We start from the raw sequence: 27,709 nt of genomic DNA on the forward strand, positions 1-27,709 counted from the left end.
GAATGGCTTGATGGCTGCAGTGTCCTCTGTTTACTGAAATGGTAGGCAACTTTGTCCATGATTCTTTTAGCGATTTTCAGATAAGCAATACAATATTATTAACTACAGTCACCATGCTGTATGTTATATCCCTATGACTTCCTCATTTTATAACTGGAAGTTTGTATTTTTGCCTCCCTTTACCCATGCCACTATCTTTTGAAGGAGGTCTGAGAAGCTGCTATATTGCTGTTGATGGTGTCTACTCTTGAGATCCCCATGGGGGATAGCCCACCAGACTCCTCTGTCCTGAGACTTCTCAGGCAAGAATACTGGAGTGGGTTGCCATTTCCTTCTCCAGAGGATCTTCTCAACCCAGGGATTGAGCCTGTGTTTCCTGCCCTGCAGACAGTCTATTCTTTACCCACTGAGCTACCAAGGAAGCCCATATTGGGATTACTTAGTTTCAACGAGTTTCAAGGCATGGCCCCTTAGCCAAGGCTATTGTCTCAGCCTAGTCCGAAGCTGACTCAGCAGACTCTGAACTCTTAGAACATAAATAATTCCCCAGTGAGGGCAAAAGTATTACCCCATGCCAGGCTGCTAAGCCTCCTGTAGATTCCCCAGTCCATCCAGAGATATGGCTCTTCCCTGGAATGGAGATCCTAAGGTTTGGTTTAAAATGAGGCATATCAAATTCTGCTCCCATTCATAGGTCTTTTTCTTGCTTCATAAGCTTCTTAACCTACTACTTCTGGACTTGTTTATGACACATTTATAGCCTGTAATAGGAAAGATCCCTAGGTCTACTCTTAAGCTTTCTTGGTATGCTTTTGTTCTCCTGAATTTGGAGAACTGATTCCTTGGACTCTTCTTTCTTTGCTTCAGCAACAACTCCTGTTTTTCAGCATCTCCTTTAAGCTGTACCTGCCAAACCAAAGATGAGCTTTCTTTTTGCAAAACTCTGGGATGCCTGTGATCCTCATACAATACTTAAAACATGAAAACGTTGGTTTCTTCTTTAGAAATGATCACAGAAACAAGTATTCTTCTCATTAATTAAGTGAACATTTATTAAAGATTTGCCAGGTGCCAGGTAGTGTGCCAGGCATTAAGCAAAGGTGAACAAAACCCAACAAAACCTCTGTAATCAAATAATCATAAAAATAAATGTAATTGCAACTATGCCATGTGCTATGAAAGAAAGTTAAACAGTATTAAGAGAACATGTATCAGGAAACTTGGCTTATGGCCTAAGAGAGGGAGGTGGATAAGAGCAGGAGTTTTTCTGAGAAAGTAACATTTGAATTGGGCTTTGAAGAACCAGAGAGAATAGACATTGTAGGCAGTGAGAACAGCATCTGCAAAGGTCCTGTGATGTGAGAGGTTGCCTTATTTAAAGGACAGAGTGAAGGCTGGTCAATCTAAAGCTGAGAATGTGAAGGGGCATCAGGGACAGATATCGTTAGAGAGATAAAAGGATATTAAAACATGTGAGACCATCTAGAATCTAGACCATAACACTTTACTTTTTCTCAGAGTAACTGAAAATAATTTGAGTGGTGAGTGAGTAGTGACCTTATCAAACTTGAATTTTGAAAAGATCAACAGGTTGGAGAAAGGCAAGATTAATGTGAGGAGACCAAGGTGAGTCTATCAATATGTACAGAGGTGAGAGACAAAGATTGTTTAGAAGAGCTCAGTTTACCTGGGAGGAATTTGCTGATATCTAAATATTGGCACCAACCTAATAGGCTGAGCTTGGTAAACTCAGCTGAAAGGCTGAGTTGTTGAGTTAGGTTAGAACCTTCAGTTCAGTTCAGTTCAGTGGCTCAGTTGTGTCCGACTCTTTGCGACCCCATGAATCACAGCACGCCAGGCCTCCCTGTCCATCACCAACTCCCGGAGTTCACTCAAACTCATGTCCATCGAGTCGGTGATGCCATCCAGCCATCTCATTCTCTGTCATCCCCGTCTCCTTCCACCCCCAATTCCTCCTAGCACCAGACTCTTTTCCAGTGAGTCACCTCGTCGCATGAGGTGGCCAAAGGATTGGAGTTTCAGCTTTAGCATAAGTCCTTCCAATGAACACCCAGGATTGATCTCCTTTAGAATGGACTGGTTGGATCTCCTTGCAGTCCAAGGGACTCTCAAGAGTCTTCTCCAGCACCGCAGTTCAAAAGCATCAATTATTTGGATCAACCTTCAGTTCAGTTCAGTTCAGTTCAGTCGCTCAGTCGTGTCCGACTCTCCGCGACCCCATGAATCACAGCACGCCAGGCCTCCCTGTCCATCACCAACTCCCGGAGTACACTCAAACTCATGTCCTTACAACCTATTAAATTATATTCTGTAATATAAACAAGCAACCCCAAGTGATGAGTCTAATACCTCAGCTATGACAAATAGATTACTTAAGTTTACAAACTTTTAAAAGCAATTCAGTAAAAACTCTATCTGATATTTCATCATCATATATCACTTATGGATATTATTTGCTTATATATTGTACTTGAAATTATTTACATTTGATAATCTTAAGTATTTGAAATATAATGTATGCTGTTCATATTGGATTTTAAAACTTCTTAATTTAAGTATTTTCTAAGTAATTTCAATATTTCTTCTATATTTTGGGGGTATTTTTATTTCCTCAAAAACTCCTTTTTAAATATTAAGATAATATTTAAATACTAGATAATACTATAGTGTTCCCAGTACAACCTGTGTCTAGATAACTACCGTAACTGCTTTTCATGTATGACTTGACATTTCATGACTTTAAAGAAGTAGTGGGCAGATTTTATATAGAACGACAAAACCCCATGATATAGTCCCTTTAATCTCCTCTTATGAAGTAAAAGATCATTTTTCCTATGTAGAAAGAAATCACATGTAGCATCTCATTTTAGAACACTGAGATTGTCTCATTTATAAGAATTTTAGGCAATTAGACAGTAGGAAAAATTGAAGAGATTTGTCAGATATTTTCTTGGTGTTTTGACTCATTTAATCCCAACATAAGATTATTATTTTCATGTTTGTGTCTTGAATGATTTACTCTGTTTTATTAAAACAAGTAGTAGAGAGAAGAATGATAGAAAAGGGTGGTTTAGATGATAATTTGAAGGAGCTTAACTTAACTGAGGATTGCTAATGACTACCAGAAGCAATTTCTCTGTTCATTTAATCATTCCACAAAGATGAGTGTGGGATGCTAGAAATACAAAGATGATATATGCTCCCTATCTACAGGGACATTATGGTCTATTTGGACATGCAAACAAATGAATGCCATCCATGGTGACAATCTCCAGCTCACAGATGTATGTCCTGGGCACATGGAGTCATAATGAAGGAGGATTCAGTGTTGGAGTTTACTGGGATTCAGTTTACTGGCTTTCTTAGAGGGTCCAGTAAACAGTAACTCTGTTTCTCATCTGAATTCTAAATTTGAAAGGCAAGCCAAGTTAATTCATTGACCTATCAGAGATGTCACTGTATCTTCCCTGGGGTGGAGTGAGTAAAAGCTAGAGGAGGGATGGGGTAAAGTTCATCTAGTGGCACTTTGTGTGAATGAAAGAAACGATCATTCATTTCCTCATACACCTGGCTGTGGTCTAGAGGTCAGTAAAGTCTTTACGAAGGTATTGTCACCTAATTTTAAAGAAACAGTAGGAATAACCTAGGCTCTGAAATGGGGAGAATAACAGGGAATAGTATTCTTAGCAGAAGGATCAGTATGTACAAAGGTATGGAGGCAATAAACAGTGCTGTGCACTCAATATCTGTGAGTGATTCAGCCAAGCTGATATGTAAGGAGAGATAAGAGTGGTGGAAGATGAGCATGCCATACGAAAAACAAGGGTATAATCAGGCAGGATAGTCTCATTCATGATGCTGAAGACTCAGACTTTATTCACTAGGCAATGGAGAACATGATGGTTTTGAATTAGGATAGAAACATGGTCAGAATTACCCTTTAGAAGACTCTCTGTGAATATGGTTCAGGTTTGTTTTCTTAAATTGAAGGCAGGGAGCCCTATAAATGGTGGTGGTGTTCAGAGAAGGGATGAGTATCATATATGGTAATGAGACAGAAACTAAGGGCTTAGTGAGTGGCTGCATGCATCTTATGGGTACAAACATGGAAAGATAGTGAAAATGTCCAAGTTTCTGCTCGAGGTAATTATAGGTTGGTGGATCATTTCCTGAGGTAGGAGGGAAAAGCTTTAAAAATATTTGGGAGAACTTTTAAAATGTACTAAGGTCAAGATTCCTGTGGAACATTCAAATGGAGTGAGATATGTAATAGGTGTTGGGCATATGATCTAGAATTTCCACCATTTTTGTCAGTTGTGGATCATGACACAAAAGGCAAACGGAATTTTTCTTTACAGAAACCAGTGTGGTTAAAAAGGGATTTGCATATAGAACTTTTCTTAAGGGTCTCTGTAATCCAGTCTCCCATTCCATCTATGTGTAACATTTAGCAAATATGTTCTCTTTAAAAGTTAGTTGGATAAATAAGTACATGATTACCTGTGATCACATCATCAAAGCATCATAACATTCTCGTAGATGTGTGTCAGTGACTATGCACTAGACCAGCAGCAGCATAGCATTCAGACCAAAATTAGAGACTTAGTAGATGATGTGCAAGCATGGAACCTAGAATTGGACAGGAATTTTCTGTGCTCATTTGAAACTTGGCTCTGACTGTGGTTTCTCTGTCACAGATTTGGGGATGGAAGAGTGTTCCCACAGGAAAAGCCATGTGTGCTGACATGGAAACCGAATGGAACCTTGGCTAGGCTAGGAGTCATTGCTATTTTAGTCACTTCCAGATGTCTGCTGTTGGAGTTTTAAGGGAAAGGGAAAGACGTATGGCTTGTGGTGGGCCCACAGGGTGGAAGGGAAGGGGGAAATCCTCTTTTAAGCCTTTCAGCGTGTTTAAAACCACCCCTCGATATGCTACTGAGAGGGACTGGATAAAGCTTTTAAAGACTGTGCTCTTCAGTAGTACCTCCTTTTTCATTACATGCTTCACAGATAGGTAGAAATAGGCTAACTGAGGAAACCTTTGTGAAATAATCAGGATTCCAAAAAAAGGGGCCTTACCCACTTTGGTTGTGATCTAATATTTATGTAGTGCCACCATTGAACATATGCTGAATAATACATATGCCAGATGAATTAGCTGCCCTGGTAGCTATTGTGCTAACCTAACAAGCTCACCAGATGTTTGCTACATATCTCCTTTCTCCTTTTATGTTGTTTTAAAGGTAGCTTTTAATCCCACTACTGTTGTTGTGAATTAGAAAATGAAGTCAGCCTGTAATGTTTATACATGTGAGAATGAGACCCTTCGAGGATGGGGATGAGGCCCTTTGAAATCTTTTCGAAAGGAGTGTCCGGGGGTCCTAGAACCACTCTGAACCAATCCAGGGGTCTTGGGGCTTCAGTTTCTTTGTTTTTCTGGATAGATAAGACATTAGTATGTTGCAAGACCTGGTAGGCAAAGAGAACATAGGAGAAGCAGTATAGCACAGTGGTTAAGTATACAGATTTAAAATTAGACCCAGTTCAGGTTCAGACTTGCTTACTAGCTGCGTGAACATGGACAAGTAGCTTCACTTCTCTAAAACTCAGTTTCTTCATCTGCAAAGTAGATATAAAGCTATAGTGTCTTTTTGCAGCGGGGGGAGTCATGGTAAATAATACCACATACATTGTCAACTCAGGTTGTAAGCTAACCAGAAATAAGACAAGCAGACAGATGGAGGTCAACATGTCAACTTTATCATTGTTAAAGCTGGGATATTGAAGAATGTGCATCTTTTCATGGGCAAGTGAGCTTCAAATCAGACTGTCCTACCCAGCTGTCCTAGGCCAGGACAGGGTGCCCCTCACAGGGACAGAACACAGAGGGTGATCTCAAAGGAGGAAGAGTGGCGCCCCACCTTGTCCCCACTCCTCAGCCATGCTCTGCTATCAGATGAGGTTCTCCTCCCTGGAGCTAGTATGGGGCAGTGGAGAGGGGCTGGGAGTGTTGTGCTCACGGGTCTTCTCTACGTGGAAAGTAACAAAACTAGGGGAAAATGATTGCCCCTAACAGGAGCCACTTCAAGAGGGTGCTTGTGAGGATTCTGTAAGATGAAGTAGTCAGCAGATTCTAACTGCTCAATAAAGTTTATTTTTATTTATCTTAAAAAATGATTTATTTATTTTATTATTTTTGGCTGTACTTTGTTGTGGTGTGCGGGCTTCTCATTGTGGTGGCCTCTCTTGCTGGGGAGCTCTAGGCTCAGTAGTTTTGGCTCATAGACTTAGTTGCTCCATGGCTTGTGTAATTTTCCCAGAGCAGGGATCAAATCCATGTCCCCTGCACTGGCAGGCAATTCTTATCCACTGTGCCACCAGGGAAGTCCCTGCTCAGTCAAATTTATTGATTGATATTATTACTGCAATTATCCTCTCACTTCACAAAGCACAGTAGTTTTAAATTACTGCCAGAGAGATGAAGTTGGAGAGAAGAGGGGGAAGTGGATGCACAGTAATACAGAAACAACGCCTCCAAACTAAGAGTGGAGAACACAGCGAGTGAGAGGAGAGAAAGATGAAGACTATTATAAGGGAAGCAGCATCAAAATATACCATGTTCTATGTGTAGAGAGCAGTTACTTAGTTGGCTTTGGAAGACAGTGATGCCAACCCTGGCAGATAATTTTTGGGAAAGAGCATGTAGTTGTATGAATAAACATGCTTATTCAGGGGTAACAGTCTTAATGAATAGAAGGTTGTATATATTGGTTCCGATGTCATCTCATCTGCTCCTTGTTTTTGCGAAGTTTGAGCTGAGACATGGCCTCTGTAGCTTATGGAGAACAAATCTAACTGTGGCTTAGGTGACTGAAAGTGGAAACCTGCCATGAAACTTTGAGGAAGCACCTTTCAGATTTCCCCCCAGTATTAAGCAAGCTTTTAAAATTGTAAATCTAATGACACCATGAAGTGTGTTCTGATGTTTCAATCAATGGGCATTTCACGGTAATGGCTCCACAGCTGAGCAAGTCTATATTTGGTTAAAAATCTGATCTATTTAGAAGTCCCTGAATTTCAAGTAAATCAAGAGGCTGTCAGTCAGTGTGGCAGCTGAAACAGTCACTCCATGAAACAAAACAATAGGGCTCATGTCAGAGCCATCTCCCAAGTTTGAGAATTAATGTCATTTTGTTAGTCTTCTTAGAAGTTGATCTTTTTCCTTTGAGTTGCTTTTCACAGCATCTGTTAAGCGGCTTTGTTGTTGGATTTTAGGGCTTGGCTCAATATTCCGTCCTCTTTTATGGCTATTACGACAATAAACGAACAATTGGATGGATGAATTTCAGACTGCCACTCTCCTATTTTCTGGTGGGGATCATGTGCATTGGATACAGTTTTCTGGTTGTCCTTAAAGCGTAAGTTTCATTGATCTCCTGGGAAGCAATCAATGATTGCTGGATCAAATGGGAAAGTTAATTTGGGAACTGGATTTTTTTTTCTGCTTCATGTCTAGAGAATGCAGAGTATATAAGAGATAAAATGTGGTTTTAATACCTGTACTAATGTTAGACTATTACATTTCCCAAACAAAAGGGTTGAAAACAAAGGCAAGTCTTTGATCATATCACTGGGTCACAGTGATGGCTGTGTGCCTATCCTGTGGTTAAGCATATTTTAAAATTGTGCTCTTTTGTATTTTAAGGTGTAAGTTAATGTTGCAAACAAGACGGGAAAACAGCTGCTGACCCCTCTTTTAGTGTGCAGAGAGGTTTGTGACTTGCAGGATCAGCTCAATAGGCAGAATCTGTTGTTCTCTGTTCATTAGAAAACAATAACAAAAACCCCACAAAAAAACAGAATAATCACTCATCCAAAAAATTTCAGCTGCGTAAAACAGCAGAAACAAATGGCCCTCAACAAGATCGTCATGATCAACTGCGTAATCATATTTTATCTTGGAAGAGGATTTATTAGAGCTTGGGAAAGAATTTCACTGGGGGAACTGATGAAACTGCTGCTTATTTTTTCCCCCTCTTTGAAATATATTGTTAAAATCTCACTTGAAGACTCTGCAGAAACCTTGCACAGTCATTTAGGGCTATGAAAAACCCAAATTTTAGCTAATTTTCTGAACCAGTTTAGCAGAACTGTTGAAACATCTCAATGAAGTCTCCCTTTTATTTAACTATGCACAAGGTTAACTGAGCTAGCTTTTGCTTCATTGCAGGGAAGGACCTTTACTTTAGGGTCCAAGTCCTCTTCAGCAGGAGCTCTCTGGAACAGTCTGAAACATGCTTTACATCCTTTCCCTGCCAAACTTATTGGTTCCTCCTGAAAAACTATCATGTTTAGATTTTTAAGCCCTTTCAGAACTTGAAAAAGGCCTTAATGGAGGCTCTGTATCCAAAATCTTTATCTACTTGTCCAAGTGTAACCGGAGACCCTAAGTATGTAAAATATCTGTCTACCTGCTAAAATAGTACCTCATTCCAAAAAATCTAACATATTTCTAGTCTTTTAGCCATTAAGATTTGGCAGGATTAAAGTCAAGTGTATCAATTACATCACACAGGCCTTGTGAGTATCACTTCAAATTGGTCCTTTAGTCTCCATTTTCCCTGAGGAAGCATGTCTATGATGCCCAATTCCTCAGCTTCTTTTACTGACTCTGCAGAAGCTACACAATCTAGTGGTCTCTTGAGCCATTCTGGTGGTGGTTTAGTTGCTAAGTTGTGTCCGACTCTTATGATCCCATGGACAGTAGCCTGCCACGCTCCTCTGTCCATGGGATTCTCCAGGCAAGAATACTGGAGTGGGTTGCCATGAGCCATTCTTCATGAATTCAAATACCAGCTCTAGCCCATTATAAAAGAACTTTGACAAATTGTTCAACTGCTCTGTTTTCCTGTTTCTGTGCTGTGCTTAGTCACTTAGTTGTTTAGTTGTGTCTGACTCTTTGTGACTCCATGGACTGTAGCCTGCCAGGCTTCTCTGTCCATGGAGAGATGAATTCTTGTCCAGGCAAGAATACTGGAGTAGGTTGCCATGCCCTCCTCCAGGGGATCTTTCCAACCCAGGTATCAAACCCAGGTCTCCCACCTTGTAGGCAGATACTTTACTGTCTGAGCTACCAGGGAAGCCCATGAATACCGGAATGGGTAACCTATCTCTTCTCCAAGGGATATTCCCAACCCAGGAATCAAACCAGGGTTTCTTGCATTGCAGGAGGATTCTTTAGCAGCTGAGCTACCATGGAAACCCTTTCCTATTTCTAATAGAGGTGTAATAACACCTTGATGTTAGGATGGCATGAGGACAAAATGAATTAATACAGTCCAAGCGCTTAGAACATGGCTAGCATATGCTAATTTAACTGTTTCATTAGGATTATAATTCATAGGCTTACTGAAAAACCAAACCAAGCCAGCATGATAGGAAGTGAGGTCATATGATAGCCCTCACAGTAAGGTAGTTGTGCATGGTTATGTAGTTGCACATTAGTAGATTTGCACATTTATTATAATTTCTGGCAGATGAGTATAAAGCATCTAGAATAGCATTATGTAAAGAAATATAAGAGAAGGGACATGTAATTTAAATATTCTGGCAGCCATCCTAAACAAATACATAGGTAGAATATATTTTAATAATATATTTTATTTAACTCTATATATAAAAGCAGTTCCTTCAACATATAATCAATCTAAAATTATTGTTGATGTATTTTCTGTTTTTTTTTGGGTACTAAGTCTTTGAAACACCAGTTACATTTTAAGTGCTCAGTAATCACATATTGCTGATGGCAAACTTACTGGCTAGTGCAGCTCTCCAGGAAATGGAAGCTATTTCAAATTAACTCAAAGATGCCATTTAGGATACCTGCAGAGCACCAGTTCCACATTTCACCCTCAAAGTCATCCATGTTATACCACCTAAACCAGACTGATTTTGGTTCCTCCCTCTGGCAGGGGACCTTTGGTTGTTCACCACATGATTGGCAAGTGGTTTAAGTTCATTGGCCTTTATGGCACTATGAGTGGCTTTATGGGATACGTGCCTCAAATCAAGTAAAACTAAAATTGAGTACTTACAATCAACCAGGCAACTGAGGGATTTTGCCTCTTGCTCATACTGTTTATCACAGATTCCTCATCCATAAAAGGGAAGCAGATATCTGTTTTGATTAATTAATGAGGAAATTGGCTTCCCTGGTAGCTCAGTCATTAAAGAATCTGCCTGCACTGCAGGAGACCCAGGTTTGATCCCTGGGTTGGGAAGATCCCCTGGAGAAGGAAATGGCAAACCAGTATTCTTGCCTGGAGGAATCCCTTGGACAGAGGACCCTGGTGGGCTACAGTCCGTGGGATCACAAGAGTTGGACAAGACTTAGCAACTAAACCAACACCAATGAGGAAATTGGAAGGAAATTAGATAGATATACAAGAAAGTACTTTGAAATTTTAAGATAGGATGGCTAACTTTGTTGACCCAGGACTCCATCGGCTTTATCACTGAAAGTCTTTTGTCCTGGGTAACGACTCTGTCCCTGAAAAAGCAACATGGTTGGTCACTCGTCCTTCCTCCACTCTTTCCTTCCTCGCAAATTGTATGTTGAGATAGCTTGAGATACAGTTGTTCAAAACTATAGCCCCCTTGAAAAAGGAAGAATTTTGGTTTAAGTATGTACACTTTATTTTTTTCTCTGCAACCAAGGGATGGAGCTGTACATGGACCTTTTTACAGCTATCAGGGCCATCTCAGTAAAAATGTGTTGTTAGTGGAGTTTGTCTTCAGTATCCTTCCATATGCATTTATTATTCCACTCCCTTTCTTGACAATTTTCACATGCTAGATGTTCCCAGTTTGCTTGTCAAGCTTGAGCTCCCTTCTCTGGGAGGCCGACTACAGGTATAGAATCTTGCCAGTGATAAAGGTCCATGCAAAATCATCTGTCAAGTGGATAGTTTTATCTGAGGCCCTGCCCTTTGCTCAATGACTATGCACAAAAGGAATGATGGCATCTTAATCAAAAAAATTATTTTCTCCATAGGTTAAATCATTAGGAATGTTTGATTTCAATATTTTTTGACCTACAAAAAGGCATCTTGTATTGTTCAACATATCTCATGGTGTCCTAGCTTGGGTACTAGAGTGAAGTCAGAAAACCTAAGCTCTTGACCCACCCCTGTGGTTTACTTCTGCATTATGTCCAGAAAATCAGTTCATAATTTTACCCTTCAGCTTTCTCATCTGTAACAGAGAATAGTATCAACTACCTTGACCTCTCATTAAGTTTTTGAGAAGGACAAATATGGTAATACACATAAATACCATTTGCAGAGGGTAAAGTGGTAGACTGAGGTCAGTAATAATTATTTTTAGTTATTTTTCAAACACATGAGCCCATTTGAAACATATAAAGCTCTGTAAGAGATAGGACTAACAGTGGTGGAATAAAGATGACCTGAGAGATGTCTGCCAAACTATAATGTCATCTTTATGTCCTCCTCATCCTTTCTTTTTTAATTCTATAACCCTGTAAAAAACCAAAACCTTATAGGGCCATTCTGTAATATATATCATATAAAATTTTAATTTTGCTATCTATGGTGGTAGGGGAAACAAGGAAATGAAGTAAGTAGGATATAGATTTTTAACTCCTGAAATAAACCTTTAAGTAAATGTATTTTAAATGGTCCAAGCAAAAAAAAAAAATTAAACATAAATTATTAGAATATATGTAACCACTTGGCATTAAAGTTGTATAAAAATCTTGATTTTTGGTCAAGAATTGTAGAGTATGGAAAACTTTCATGCATTCAGTGTAATCACTCTTTGGGAGGAGATTCTTAGAGCATTTGAAACCTATAAAGAAGTTTCCTGATCTGACCTTGGTTAATCTATCCCTAGGCTTTCAACTGTAAATCAACTAAAATTGTGTATAACCATTTTAGGGCCTATACATATTTTTTCCCTGGGTAGGGGCCAAGTGGTTTTCATCAGATTTCTAAAGAGATCCTTGTCCCATAAAAGGTTCAGAGTCCAGTATATGACTCCAAGAAAACAGTTTAGGAAAACAAATAAAAAAATATTTTTACATAACCTGTTTAATTGTTAAAACCATCAATGCTTAGTAGTTTTCTATTCTTGAAAGCCCAGAAATGAAATTTAAAAAATTAAAACCAAATTTTTTTTAAAACAAACTTTTCTGGTTATTAGAACAAATTTAATTGAAAGTATATATCTTTTAGATATTGCTTCTCCAATATCCCAAAAATAATGATGTCTTGCTATTCCCTAATCTCTCCCTTTCTGCTTGTATTCTGGCTGCTGGTAAACCTTCTGTTTGCATAGGATGACCAAAAATATTGGTGATGATGGAGGTGGTGATGATAACACTTTCAACTTTAGCTGGAAGGTCTTCACTAGCTGGGACTACCTTATTGGCAACCCTGAAACAGCAGACAACAAATTCAATTCTATCACAATGAACTTTAAGGTAAAGTTACCAACTTCAAGAGCCTTTTCTTGGTATTTGTAAAAGTAAAATTGGAATCATTCCAAATGCTATGTGTAGCAAAGTATCCTGACAATTAAAAGAAAGATTAACTCATCATTTTTTCCTACCAGGATCTGGGCAGGGTTCTGAATATGACTGGAAAATGATTGATAACTTGTGACAGCACTATTTCTCTCTAAATTTGGTAACAAAACACCATTGGCTTGGAATAGCTAACCATTAGTAATCAGAATCAGATATTTTAAATAATAAAACAATGCTCACTTATTATTTAAAGGAATACATTAGCTCAATATTTAAAATAACTCTAAAGTATTATTTTGTAATTGTTTTAAAAAGCGATACTAGAAGAGACTTTCGAATGAAGACTGTCTTAATATTAGATCAACCAGAGTTTGTAAGACTTCTTCCTTTTTTTCTCTCACATTTTCTCACTTGCTGGCAATATTCACCTGGTTTGTGGAATCCCAGATTTAGTTTACATTTTCATTCCTCACATTCTAATGTTTGTGAAAATAATTCCTAAGTTCATGATAATTTTTGTAGATCATTGTTTTTTTTCCTGTTTTCCTTGGATACAGGAAGCTATAATAGAAGAAAGAGCAGCCCAAGTAGAAGAAAACATCCACTTGATCAGATTCCTGAGGTTTCTTGCTAACTTCTTCGTGTTTCTAACACTTGGCGGGAGTGGATACCTCATCTTTTGGGCTGTGAAGCGATCCCAGGAATTTGCGCAGCAAGATCCTGACACCCTTGGGTGGTGGGAAAAAAATGAAGTTCGTCTCTGCATGCTTTTTATGTGCTTAGAATCTGACATTTAAGGTTTCGTGGGTTGTGCTTCAGTGTTGGAACATGAAATACAGCCACTTTTTACCTACCTCTGTCATCTTGCCCTGAGAGTGAACCAACCTTGGCACACAGTTCTTTTTATTTCCAAATCTGTCTATTGTGTGTCTGTTTCTTACTTTGTGACATTAGGTAGAGTTGGAAGAGAGATTAGAACACAGTATGTTTTATAGACAGAGATAATGAATCTCAGGTTAGGTGATATGTTCATGGTCACAGAACCATGGAGAACAGAGTTAAAATTCAAGAATTTTGATTTCAAGCCCAACAGTCTTTTCCATGACTCTATTTTATGCTCTCTGTAGATCCTGCTTCTGTCTTTGAAAGATCTAGCTGTTGCCTGAATTCTTTAAAGTGGGGATGATATAGCCCTGGGTTCTTATATTAATCTCATTGGAAACATTCAGATTGCCTCCTGTACTTTGGGCAAGACTGGGCCTCTCTCTGTTTTTGACTAGCAGCCTAACAGCTCCACCTCCTTGTCCCCCTACCCTATTACCTCCCCCTCCAAATGCTATTCAAATGAGGAAGGCCAGATCTTTGCCAGAAATTAAATATTATCATTGTGATTTGTCTTCAGGGTTCAGTTCAGTTCAGTTGAGTCGCTCAGTTGTGTCTGACTCTTTGTGAACCCATGAACTGCAGCACACCAGGCCTCCCTGTCCATCAAAACTCCCGGAGTTCACTCAAACTCATGTCCATCAAGTCGGTGATGCCATCCAGCCATCTCATTCTCTGTCGTCCCCTTCTCCTCCTACCCCCAATCCCTCCCAGCATCAGAGTCTTTTCCGGTGAGTCAACTCTTCGCATGAGGTGGCCAAAGTATTGGAGTTTCAGCTTTAGCATCAGTCCTTCCAGTGAACACCCAGGACTGATCTCCTTTAGGATGGACTGGTTGGATCTCCTTGCAGTCCAAGGGACTCTCAAGAGTCTTCTCCAACACCACAGTTCAAAAGCATCAATTCTTCGGTGATCAGCTTTCTTCACAGTCCAACTCTCACATCCTCAGGGTATCTGCCCATTTAGCAGGTCCAAGAAAAGAGGTCAGAAATAGACATTTAGAATCAGGAGATCATTGGTCATGTGTTGTTTCTTGGGCCTGTTCCCTTTCATAAAATGTTCCATAATACAATCTGACATCATTTTGAACTGGGAAATTCTCAAAGAGTATGAAGATTTAAGCAGTGGGAAGTGTAGATTTACAGTACTGAAACTTCTGCAAAGCCTTATGACCAAACAGATTAAGAAAGTATTCATAAGCATAGAATTTCCTAGAAAAATCTTGGACAGAAAATGGTATAACACACTTAAAACAGAAGGCTCCAAACAAAAAACCTTCTAGGTATTTCAGAAGCAATAATGCTGAAGATGGGAGACCATACATTTAAGAGACCGTGAAGACATAGATATTTCATGGAATCCTGTAAAACAGAGTCATTAGGTAGGGTCTTACTTATTTAAAACTAAGGGGGAACCTCACAGTATTACTAAGTTGCTTTTAAGATTATCTTTTGCAGTTATGATAGCATTTATCGGCAAAATTATCATACCACTTTGGTTTGTGGATCATATTGATTATATTTTTGTATCAGGGAACCACAAAAAAGAATTGGTAATTGATTATCATTAAAACAGTCACTCTTTATAAGAACTTGTTTAATATCCATCTTCCATTCAGTTTAGTTCAGTCGCTCAGTCATGTCTGACCCATGGACTGCAGCACGCCAGGGTTGCCTGTCCATCACCAACTCCTGAAGCTTGCTTAAACTCATGTCCATCGAGTCCATGATGCCATCCAACCATCTCATCCTCTGTCATCCCCTTTTCCTCCTGCCTTCATTCTTTCCCAGCATCGGGGTCTTTTCAAATGAGTCAGTTCTTCGCATCAGGTGGCCAAAGTATTGGAGTTTCAGCTTCAGCATCAGTCCTTCCGATGAATATTCAGGACTGATTTCCTTTAGCATGGACTTATTGGATCTCGTTGCTGTCCAAGGGACTCTCAAGAGTCATCTCCAACACCACAGTTCAAAAGCATCAATTCTTCAGTGCTCAGTTTTCTTTATGGTCCAACTCTCACATTCATACATGACTACTGGAAAAACTATAGCTTTGACTAGATGCACCTTTGTTGGCAAAGTAATGTCTCTGCTTTTTAATATGCTATCTAGGTTGGTTATAGCTTTTCTTCCAAGAAGCGAGCATCTTTTAGTTTCATTCAGTTCAGTTCAGTTCAGTCACTCAGTTGTGTCTGACTCTTTGTGAACCCATGAACCGCAGCACACCAGGCCTCCCTGTCCATCACCAACTCCCAGAGATTACCCAAACTAATGTCCATTGAGTCGGTGATGACATCCAACCGTCTCATCCTCTGTCATCCCCTTCTCCTCCTGCCTTCAATCTTTCCCAACATCAGGATCTTTTCAAATGAATCAGCTCTTTGCATCAGGTGGCCAAAATATTAGAGTTTCAGCTTCAACATCAGTCCTTCCAATGAACACCCAGGATTGATCTCCTTTAGGATGGACTGGTTGGGTCTCCTTCCAGTCCAAGGGACTCTCAAGAGTCTTCTCGAACACCACAGTTCAAAAACATCAATTCTTTGGTGCTCAGCTTTCTTTATAATCCAACTCTAACATCCATACATGACCACTGGAAAAACCATAGCCTCGACTAGACGGACCTTTGTTGGCAAAGTAATGTCTCTGCTTTTTAATATGCTATCTAGGTTGGTGATAACTTTCCTTCCAAAGAGTAAGCGTCTTTTAATTTCATTGCTGCAATCACCATCTGCAGTGATTTTGGAGCTTCCCAAAATAAAGTCAGCCACTGTTTCCCCATCTATTTGCCATGAAGTGATGGGACCAGATGCCATCATCTTAGTTTTCTGAATGTTGAGTTTTAAACCAACTTTTCCACTGTCCTCTTTCACTTTCATCAAGAGGCTCTTTAGTTCTTCTTCACTTTCTGCTATAAGGGTGGTATCATCTGCATATCTGAGGTTATTGATATTTCTCCCGGCAATCTTGATTCCAGCTTGTGCTTCCTCTAGCCCAGATGGATTAAAAAACATCCATCTTAGGGGATCCCTGTTTCTAGTGGCCAACAAAGGTAATAATGCAAATTCATGAAAAACTTTACAAATTTGATGAAACAATTCAAACTTACCTTAGACTGCATAGGCTCTGCCAAGTTTTTACTTTAGGCTGAAATTATATTATGCTAATTTCATATACATCATGCTGACTTTTAGCTCCCGCTAGTCATACTTACATACTGTTCTTAGTCAAAAGCATAAAAGCCTATTGATAATTATTTTCTAAATGTAGCCTGGTAGTTCTAATCATTCAAAACATGGAGTCCAATGGGGGAAATGGGAACTCACAGTAGTGACAATTTGAGCCGGATATTCAGTCAAAGAAATTGCCAGTGTCAACTGGAACCTTTTTAAAATTTTTATTTAAAGGTTTTTCTCCCCTATTGGGCACTTCCCTGGTGGCTCAGACAGTAAAGCGTCTGCCTACAATGAGGGAGACCCGTGTCCAATCCCTGGGTCAGGAAGATCTCCTGGAGAAGGAAATGGCAACCCACTCCAGTATTCTTGCCTGGAAAATCCCATGGACAGAGGAACCTGGTAGGTTATAGTCCATGGGGTCGCACAGTTGGATACGACTGAGCGACTTCACTCCCCTATTAGAAATGTGGCACATGCTTAATTTACCCTAATAATATATTCATAAGTGTGTCAATCAATCTGGAGATATGGACCACAAATATCCAGCTTGTCATATTTTCATTCTCTTTCTCTTCCATACTTTTCTTACTTTTGGCATTATAAGTCAGTCCTTCATTTCTGAAACTTTTCTGCCTTGGCTTGATGACATTATGTATTTCCCAATTGTATTTTCTGAACATCCTCTCTGTTTTCTTTGATAAAATCTATTCCATTTTCTTTCTTTTTGCCCCTAAGAGTTTGCATTCCCCCTAACTCAGTAGTCCTAAGCCCATCTCAAGGAATTCATCGATTCTAGTTGATGAAGCTAGCCTATATGTTGATGATTGTCAAATTAGTATTTCCTGTTTGCACCCATTCCTCAAGCAGACAATTTTTCATTTTTTTTTTGAAATCTTGTTGTGAAGTGCAGAATTGGTACCATGTAGACCAACATATTATCTGCATAAAACGTAATGTAAATCACATCCCTCATGTACTAGGAAACAGACTATTATTACTGGCATGTCCACAGACTTGTGCACATGTATATCTTAAAAGTGTGAGTTGAATATTGTCCCTATTTTATTAAGATCAAATTTTAAAAATGCATGAAATAATTTTTAGTCTTGTAGAATATCAAAGGAATCTAGTTGGAATCTTGCAAATTTGGAAGAAAACAATAATAATTTTTAAACACCATCAATTTGGTTCACCCTTTGTTTCTTCTTGTAGATGAACATGGTCATGTCTCTCCTGGGGATGTTCTGTCCAACACTTTTTGACTTATTTGCTGAATTGGAAGACTACCATCCCCTCATTGCTCTGAAATGGCTACTGGGACGCATTTTTGCTCTTCTTTTAGGCAACCTGTATGTATTTATTCTTGCCCTGATGGATGAGATTAACAACAAGGTAAATCTTGTGTCTGGATTGTCCTTGCCATCAGCACATTGTTACATTCCCAGTCTCAAGATTGCCAGAACTGCCTTCAAAATCTGTTTCAGTTTTGTTTCCAATACTCTCCTTTCTAGATTGAAGAGGAGAAGCTAGTAAAGGCCAATATTACCCTATGGGAAGCCAACATGATCAAGGCCTACAATGCTTCCCTTGCTGGAAATACCACCGGGCCACCCTTTTTTGTGCACCCTGCAGATGTACCTCGAGGACCCTGCTGGGAAACAATGGTGGGGCAGGTAATGTCACACACAGGAGTGCATAACAGTTATGGGATTAAAAAGGAGCAGAGTCAAAATTTCTTCTGTAAGTGTGACCTGGTTTATATTGCTTATTAATGAAAATTGCTAAGACTTACTGACTGCTCTCTATATGCTGGCTGTGAATTTCACATATACTAACTCTTGCAGTCCTCACAAGCATCCATTCAGGTAAGTAGTACATTTACACCCCTTTTCAGTTCGGTTCAGTCACTCAGTCATGCCCAATTCTTTGCGACCCCATGATCCACAGCACACCAGGCCTCCCTGTCCATCACCAACTCCCGGAGTCCACCCAAACCCATGTCCATTGAGTTGGTGATGGCATCCAACCATCTCATCCTCTGTCGTCCTCTTCTCCTCCTGTCTTCAATCTTTCCAGCATCAGGGTCTTTTCAAATGAGTCAGCTCTTCGCATCTGGTGGCCAAATATTGGAGTTTCAGCATCAACATCAGTCCTTCCAATGAACACCCAGGACTGATTTCCTTTAGGATGGACTTGTTGGGTCTCCTTCCAGTCCAAGGGACTCTCAAGAGTCTTCTCCAACACCACAGTTCGGTAGCATATAAAGGAAGGATGTTTTAAAATGGCCTGAGGAGATATTTTCTATATATAATAAAGCACCCAGATTTAGCACCCATGCTGAAGCAAATATTTAAATGGCACTCAAGTTAGTGTTACCTGTTTTCCATAAAAAAAAAAGAGAAAAAGTTCATTTGGGAGCATACACTAAAATTTATTTCAATAATGTTGAGTTTTGTCAAATAATTGCCCCTTAAGCATTAAAGGAAATGCTATTCTAGGTTTGTTGTTTTTAGATGACTGTGTAAATGACCACAGTCCAAGACTAATGGTATTTTAGCAGATAAAAGAAATAATGTTTCCTATGGCTTTCTGTTCAATAAAGGGAAACCAAACCAAACAAAAACAAAAACCTACTTCAGGTCTCTTATTTCTATACAAATCCAATTTATATTTTGAAATGCCTTTAATTTTTTCTCATTAGAATTGACATTCCTCATGTATATTTCATAAACTGATTTTGGACTCTGGTGAACAGACATTTAAAGACATGTCATAGTGCCTCTGTCAGACAACAGCTCAGTTTCAGTAGTAATGTAATCTTTGGGAAATTATTTGAATATCTCTTTTTTTAGTTTTTAATTATTCATATTATTATTTGCATAAATTTTGTACGATAAATGGAAAATAGAAAATTAGCATTAGTTTTATAAAACTAATTTAAACAAATATAGATAGCATTAGATGTCCTTAGCTTCAGATACTCATCTGATTTAAGTGACTCATCTGTGATTTCAACTGTGAAAAAAAAATAAGGAAAATGTGCATAATGCTAGACAAACGTCATTGAGAACCAAATCCAAAGAGTATAAAAAAGGAGTCTACTTTATTTTTTAAGCTTTCAGGGACCAGATAGGCCTTCCTTTTCCAGTTACATGTTATTATATTCAAGTTTTCAGACAGCCTTGTTTTATACTTGTTTACAGGATCATATAATGTGTGAAATAATAAGTGAATGGAAAACTGCCTGCACTTGTTAGAGAAATACTTGTGATACATGGTGTGGTAGACAGAATAAAAGCTACTCCAAAATGTCCATGTGCTAATTCCTGGAAATTGTGAATATGTTACCTTACATAGTAAAATGGATTTTACCAATGTAAGGAAGTAAAATATCTGAGGATAGGAAAAGTATCCTGTATTATATGGGTTAGTCTAACAAAAGCACAACATGCTTATACATGGGAGGCAAGAGTGAGAAAAGCTGGATGTGACAGTGGAAACAGAGGTTGGAGTGATGCACTTTAAAGGTGGAGGAAGGGGCCATGAGCCTGTTTTTATTGTCTTTTTGATCACTTCTAGGCTCTTCCCTAAATCTTCAGCAAAAGTTGAGAGAAATGAAAAAAAAAAAAATGTAGTTTTCACAAACTCAAAGAGTTTGAGACATTCTATTAATGGACATCCCAGAATGCAGACTGGCATGAGGGCTAAGAAACTTATTCTTTACCAAGAAAATACCTGGATTAAACAGGACTAATAGAACTAACTGTAAAGAATAAGGTGGAAGCCGTTCACTTCTGAAGAGGAGGCAGCAATGTCAATACAATCTAGAAAACATGTTTCTGATTATTCAGAAGCTTCTGGGATATTCCTCTGCATCCTGAATTAAAATAAATAAAAAAATATTAATTTAATTATTCCTCTTGAGTCCCTGTACCATGCTGCTTGTCTTTTTCTTTTTTTAAAATCCTGTCCCTAGTGGTTTTCTCTGCTTCATCATCTTTTCTTACTGCTGTTTGTAGTTAGGGTTTCCTTTTCTCTTTCACCTTCCTTTCTTTAAAGGAAGAGGCAGCACTGCACTAGTGGGAAAGCTTGTGGGAGCTGGAGGAGGGAAGGGCTGTGATTCTGAACAGAATGTTGATGAGGTGGGATCCATGGGGGCAAAGAGAACACAGGGGATGTAAAACCCTGAGTGCTGGGAAGGTCTGACCTTTAAGAGATCAATAGGTATATCCATGCACCTGAAAACATTAATTTTAACCACTTTTAAAACAAAGTCATTCCAGAAGAAATAGTATCAGCAGTTTCTGGAGATGCACCCCAAAGATCTGTTCATTGTTCTATGAGAACATTCCAGATGTTTCCTCTTCTTCTCTGCGGATGTCCTCTCCTCTGTTTTCCTTCAAGGATACTGTGGAACTCAGGATCTCTTTGATTATAAGAATTTGGTGACTCCTTTATGTCTCCAGGAAATCTCAAGATTTAGTTACTTAGTCTCATCTCCAATGGCATTTGATAGGTAGGCAGCAGAACAATTCTTTGAGATCACTATTTGAAGCTGTATACTGAGGTCTGCATTTTGGGAACAGAGAGAAAGCAGACTACTACTGAAGATAATGACAACAATGGCTCACATTTATCAAATTCTTCTTGTGAGCCAGGCATTACTTCTTTGAATTTTTATTAATAAATTAGCCTCCAAGTTATATCATTATCCCCATTTTATAGATGAGGCGACCATAACTTAGAAAAGTAAAGAGACTTTAAAGGAAGACCTTAAAGGAGACCTTAAAGGAAGCCAGTGATAGGAACCCAAATTTAACCTACAGAGTCTGATTAGAGTTTGTGTCCTCCATAGTGCCGAATCATCCTCCAGAAACATAACTAGCATGAATGCGTGCTCCCCAGGATCCTGCCATGGAAAGTCTATAGTCTTTGTGATACGCCTTCTCTATTATTTCTCTGGTGGCTCAAACAGTAAAGAATCTGCCTTCAGTGTGGGAGATCTGGGTTTGATCCCTGGGTTGGGAAGATCCCCTGGAGAAGGGACTGGCTACCCACTGCAGTATTCTTGCCTGGAGAATTCCATGGACAGAGGAGCCTGATGGGCTACAGTCCATGGGGTTGCAAAGAGTCAGACACAACGGAGAGAGACTAACACTACTTGCTAATGATAGTCTTAGATTTATTGATCAAAGCTGCTCAAGCATTTTATTACTACATGTCAGGAGTGTGAAGTGTGAGGTGTGGAGTGCAGTGGTCTGCAGAAGGCCTGTGGGGAAGCCATGCTCCATCCTGACTAGCATGCTAGGAACTGGAATTGAATGATGTCCCCATGATGGGCTGGACCACCATTGTGGGAATTTCCTTTCTTATAAAGCAGTATATTCCCTCTATGGTGTGTTAATAAATATTTTCACATAATGTTTGAATCCTCTTCTGCTATTTTATATAAAAGTTAAGACACTGCTTAGGGGAAGAATCAGACTTCAACCATTGGGATGAGGGTGCTTAGGAGTTAGTGGAGGACTTCAAAATCACCCTGAAACTGTCTCTTACTGAGGAAGTCTTTTCAAGCTCATGGTGGAAACCTAAATATAACCCTTATAACCTGCCACTAATGGATGCTAATTATTAGAATCTGAACTCAAGTTTCCTGGGGAATGGAAAGAAGAATAAATAAGAGTAGGGAAGAGAAAAGTTATGTTCAGTAATAACTGAAAGAATTTACTGTCACTCAGTCACTCACTGCATGTTTATTAAGTGCAAATAGAGTGTTGGGCATTGTGCTAGATAGTGAGGTCCAGGGGGGAACAAAAGTGGATCTCTTCTTTGTCCTTGTGAGAATTAAAATCTCTTATGAAGAACAAAGCTATTAATTAAATAAATATATAACATTTATGGATGGGTCATGGTGGAAAGTTCTAACAAAATGTTGTCCACTGGAGAAGGGAATAGCAAACCACTTCAGTGTTCTTGCCTTGAGAACCCCATGAACAGTATGAAAAGGCAAAAAGATAGGACACTGAAAAATGAACTCCCCAGGTTGGTAGGTGCTCAATATGCTACTGGAGATCGGTGGAGAAATAACTCCAAAAGACTGAAGGGATGGAGTCAAAGCAAAAACAACACCCAGTTGTGGATGGGACTTGTGATGGAAGCAAGGTCCGATATAAAGAGAAATATTACATAGGAACCTGCAATGTTAGGTCCATGAATCAAGGCAAATTGGAAGTGGTCAAACAGGAGATGGACAGAATGAACATCAACATTTTAGGAATCAGTGAACTAAAATGGACTGGTAAGGCTGAATTTAACTCAGATGACCATTATATCTACTATTGTGGGCAGGAATCCCTTAGAAGAAATGGAGTAGCCCTCTTAGTCAACAAAAGAGTCCAAACTGCAGTACTTGGATGAAATCTCAAAAATGACAAAATTATCTCTGTTCATTTCCAAGGCAAACCATTCAATATCACAATAATCCGAGTCTATGCCCCAACCAGTAATGCTGAAGAAGTTAAAGTTGAATGGTTCTATGAAGACCTACAAGACTTTCTAGAACTAACACCCAAAAAAGGTGTCCTTTTCATTATAGGGGACTGGAATGCAAAAGTAGGAAGTCAATAAACACCTGGAGTAACAGGTAAATTTGGCCTAGGAGTACAGAATGAAGTAGGGCAGCGGCTAATACAGTTTTGCCAAGAGAATGCACTGGTCATAGCAAACACCCTCCTCCAACAACACAAGAGAAGACTCTACACATGGACATCGCCAGATGGTCAACACTGCAAACAGATTGATTATATTCTTTGCAGCCAAAGATGGGGAAGCTCTATACAGTCAGCAAAAACAAGACTAGGAGCTGACTGTGGCTCAATCATGAACTCCTTGTTTCCAAATTCAGACATAAATTGAAGAAAGTAAGGAAAACCACTAGACCATTCAGGTATGACCTAAATCAAATCCCTTACGATGATACAGTGGAAGTGAGAAATAGATTTAAGGGACTAGATCTGATAGACAGAGTGCCTGATGAACTATGGATGGACATTTGTGACATTGTACAGGAGACAGGGATCAAGACCATCCCCAAGAAAAAGAAATGCTAAAAAGCTAAATGGCTGTCTGAGGAGGCCTTACAAATAGCTTTGAAATAAAGAGAAGCAAAAAGCAAAGGTGAAAAAGAAAGATACTCATCTGAATGCAGAGTTCCAAAGAATAGCAAGGAGAGATAAGAAAGCCTTCCTCAGTGATTAGTGCAAAGAAATAGAGGAAAACAATAGAATGGGAAAGACTAGAGATCTCTTCAAGAAAATTAAAGATACCAAGGGAACACTTCATGCAAAGATGGGCTCAATAAAGGACAGAAATGGTATGGACTTAACAGAAACAGAAAATATGAAGAAGTGGCAAGAATACACAGAAGAACTGTACAAAAAAGAACTTTACAACCAAGATAATCATGATGGTGTGATCACTCACCTAGAGCCAGACATCCTGTAATGTGAAGTCAAGTGGGCCTTAGGAAGCATCACTTTGAACAAAGCTAGTGGAGGTGATGGGATTCCAGTTGAGTTATTTCAAATCCTAAAAGATGATGCTGTGAAAGTGCTGCACTCAATATGCCAGCAAATTTGGAAAACTCAGCAGTGGCCACAGGACTGGAAAAGGTCAGTTTTCATTCCAGTCCCAAAGAAAGGCAATGCCAAAGAATGCTCAAACTACCGCACAATTGCACTCATTTCACACACTAGTAATATTCAAAATTCTCCAAGCCAGGCTTCAGCAATACGTGAACCGTGAACTTCCAGATGTTCAAGCTGAATTTAGAAAAAGCAGAGGGACCAGAGATCAGATTGCCAACATCTGGTGGATCATCGAAAAAGCAAGAGAGTTCCAGAGAAACACTTACTTCTGCTTTATTGACTATGCCAAAGCCTTTGACTGTGTGGATCACAATAAACAGTGGAAAATTCTGAAAGAGATGGGAATACCAGACCACCTGACCTGCTTGTTAAGAAATCTGTATGCAGGTCAGGAAGCAACAGTTAGAACTGGACATGGAACAACAGACTGGTTCCAAATAGGAAAAGGAGTACTTCAAGGCTGTATATGTCACCTTGCTTATTTAACTTGTATGCAGAGTACATCCTGAGAAAAGCTGGGCTGGAAGAAGCACAAGTGGAATTGAGATTGCCAGGAGAAATATCAATAACCTCAGATATGCGGATGTTACCACCCTTATGGCAGAAAGCAAAGAAGAACTAAAGAGCCTCTTGATGAAAGTGAAAGAGGAGAGTGAAAAAGTTGGCTTAAAGCTCAACATTCAGAAAACAAAGATCATGGCATCTGGTCCCATCACTTCATGGCAAATAGATGGGGAAATAGTGGAAACAGTGAGAGACTTTATTTTGGGGGCTCCAAAATCACTGCAGATGGTGATTGCAGCCATGAAATTAGAAGACGCTTGCTCCTTGGAAGAAAAGTTATGTCCACTCTAGACAGCATATTAAAAAGCAGAGACGTTACTTTGTCAACAAAAGTCCATCTAGTCAAAACTATGGTTTTTCCAGTAGTCATGTAGGGATGTGAGAATTGGACGATAAAGAAAACTGAGTGCTGAAGAATTGATGCTTTTGAACTGTGGTGTTGGAGAAGACTCTTGAGAGTCCCTTGGATTGCAAGGAGATCCAAACAGTCCATCCTAAGGGAAATCAGTCCTGAATATTTATCAGAAGGTCTGATGTTGAAGCTGAAACTCCAATACTTTGGCCACCTGATGTGAAAAACTGACTCATTTGAAAAAACCCTGATTCTGGGAAAGATTCAAGGCAGAAGGAGAAAGGGAGGACAGAGGATGAGATGGTTAGATTGCATCACCGGCTCGATGGACATGAGTTTGAGTAAACTCAGGGAGTTGGTGATGAGCAGGGAAGTTGGCGTCCTGTAGTCCATTGAGTCTCAGAGAGTCAGACATGATTGAGCCACTGAACTGACTGATAACATTTACAATTTTATATTGTCAACAAAGCACTACAAGAATTCAGTGCATGCTGTCTGAGAAAGTTGCATGGACTTTAAAGTACAGAATTCAGTGGTTTTTAGTAAATGTTTATATTGTTAATCACAGTGGCATTTGTTTTTTAAGAGCTCACAGTATTTCATTGTGTGCACACCCATTTTTATTTTATTTCCTCTTGAGTGTATTTTTTTTGATACTGTTCATGGGGTTCTCAAGGTAAGTATACTGAAGTAGTTTGCCATTCCCTTCTCCAGTGGACCACATTCTGTCAGACCTCTCCACCATGACCCGTCTGTCCGTCTTGGGTGGCCCCACACGGCATGGCTTAGTTTCATTGAGTTAGACAGGGCTGTGATCCGTGTGATCAGATCGACTAGTTTTCTGTGATTATGATTTCAGTGTGTCTGCCCTCTGATGCCCCCTTGGAATACCTACCGTCTTATTTGGGTTTCTCTTACCTTGGTCGTGGGGTATCTCTTCATGGCTGCTCCAGCAGAGTGCAGCCGCTACACCTTACCTTGGACGAGGAGTATCTCCTCAAGGCTGCCCCTCCTGACCTCGGGCGTGGGATAGCTCCTCTCAGCGACGCTTCTGCGCGTGGTCGGTAGCGGCTGGGCCGGCGTGTCTCGCGTCTGCGCCACCGAGGCTGCCGTGTGTCACGTCTGCAGTATGCCAGCAAAGTTGGAAAACTCAGCAGTGGCCACAGGACTGGAAAAGGTCAGTCTTCATTCCAATCCCAAAGAAAGGCAATGCCAAAGAATGCTCAAACTACCGCACAATTGCACTCATCTCACACGCTGGTAAACTCATGCTCAAAATTCTCCAAGCCAGACTTCAGCAATATGTGAAACGTGAACTTCCAGATGTTCAAGCAGGTTTTAGAAAAGGCAGAAGCACCAGAGATCAAATTGTCAACATCCGCTGGATCATGGAGAAAGCAAGAGAGTTAAAAAAAAACAACTATTTCTGCTTCATTGACTATGCCAAAGCCTTTGACTGTGTGAATCACAATAAACTGTGGAACATTCTGAAAGAGATGGGAATCCCAGACCACCTGACCTGCCTCTTGAGAAACCTGTATGAAGGTCAGGAAGCAACAGTTAGAACTGGACATGGAACAGCAGACTGGTTCCAAATGGGAAAAGGAGTATGTCAAGGTTGTATATTGTCACCCTGATTATTTAACTTATATGCAGAGTACATCATGAGGAAGCTGGGCTGGAAGAAGCACAAGCTGGAATCAAGATTGCTGGGAGAAATATTAATAACCTCAGATATGCAGATGACACCACCCTTATGGCAGAAAGTGAGTTCAGTTCAGTCGCTCAGTCGTGTTCGACTCTCCGCGACCCCATGAATCACAGCACGCCAGGCCTCCCTGTCCATCACCAACTCCCGGAGTTCACTCAAACTCATGTCCACAGAGTCGGTGATGCCATCCAGCCATCTCATTCTCCGTCGTCCCCTTCTCCTCCCGCCCCCAATCCCTCCCAGCATCAGAGTCTTTTCCAGTGAGTCAACTCTCCGCATGAGGTGGCCAAAGTATTGCAGTTTCAGCTTTAGCATCAGTCCCTCCAATGAACACCCAGGATTGATCTCCTTTAGAATGGACTGGTTGGATCTCCTTGCAGTATAAGGGACTCTCAAGAGTCTTCTCCAACACCACAGTTCAAAAGCATTGATTCTTCGGCGATCAGCTTTCTTCACAGTCCAACTCTCACATCCATACATGACCACGGGAAAAACCATAGCCTTGACTAGACGGACCTTGGTTGGCAAAGTAATGTCTCTGCTTTTTAATATACTATCAAGGTTGGTCATAACTTTCCTTCCAAGGAGCAAGCGTCTTTTAATTTCATGGCTGCAATCAGCATCTGCAGTGATTTTGGAGCCCAAAAAAATAAAGTCTGACACTGTTTCCACTGTTTTTCCATCGATTTCCCATGAAGTGATGGGACCAGATCTTTGTTTTCTGAATGTTGAGCTTCAAGCCAACCTTGTCACTCTCCTCTTTCACTTTCATCAAGAGGCTTTTGAGTTCCTCTTCACTTTCTGCCATAAGGGT

General features: G+C 39.9%; 1 protein-coding gene across 1 annotated transcript in view; it reads left to right on the plus strand.

Annotated features, from left to right (window-relative positions):
- The window catches only part of TMC1 (transmembrane channel like 1), a 182,042-nt gene that overhangs the window by 124,105 nt on the left and 30,228 nt on the right, over positions 1-27,709 (plus strand). Inside the window, exons 10-14 of the mRNA XM_088837777.1 lie at positions 7,297-7,439; positions 12,379-12,523; positions 13,126-13,320; positions 17,835-18,014; positions 18,134-18,295. Coding sequence (XP_088693903.1) covers positions 7,297-7,439; positions 12,379-12,523; positions 13,126-13,320; positions 17,835-18,014; positions 18,134-18,295 — 825 coding nt within the window. The remainder of the gene's footprint in view (positions 1-7,296; positions 7,440-12,378; positions 12,524-13,125; positions 13,321-17,834; positions 18,015-18,133; positions 18,296-27,709) is intronic.

The sequence above is a fragment of the Moschus berezovskii genome, chromosome 7 (genome assembly GCF_049115385.1).
Source record: "Moschus berezovskii isolate FMDL1 chromosome 7, NW_MosBer_1.0, whole genome shotgun sequence".
Lineage (NCBI taxonomy): Eukaryota > Metazoa > Chordata > Mammalia > Artiodactyla > Moschidae > Moschus > Moschus berezovskii.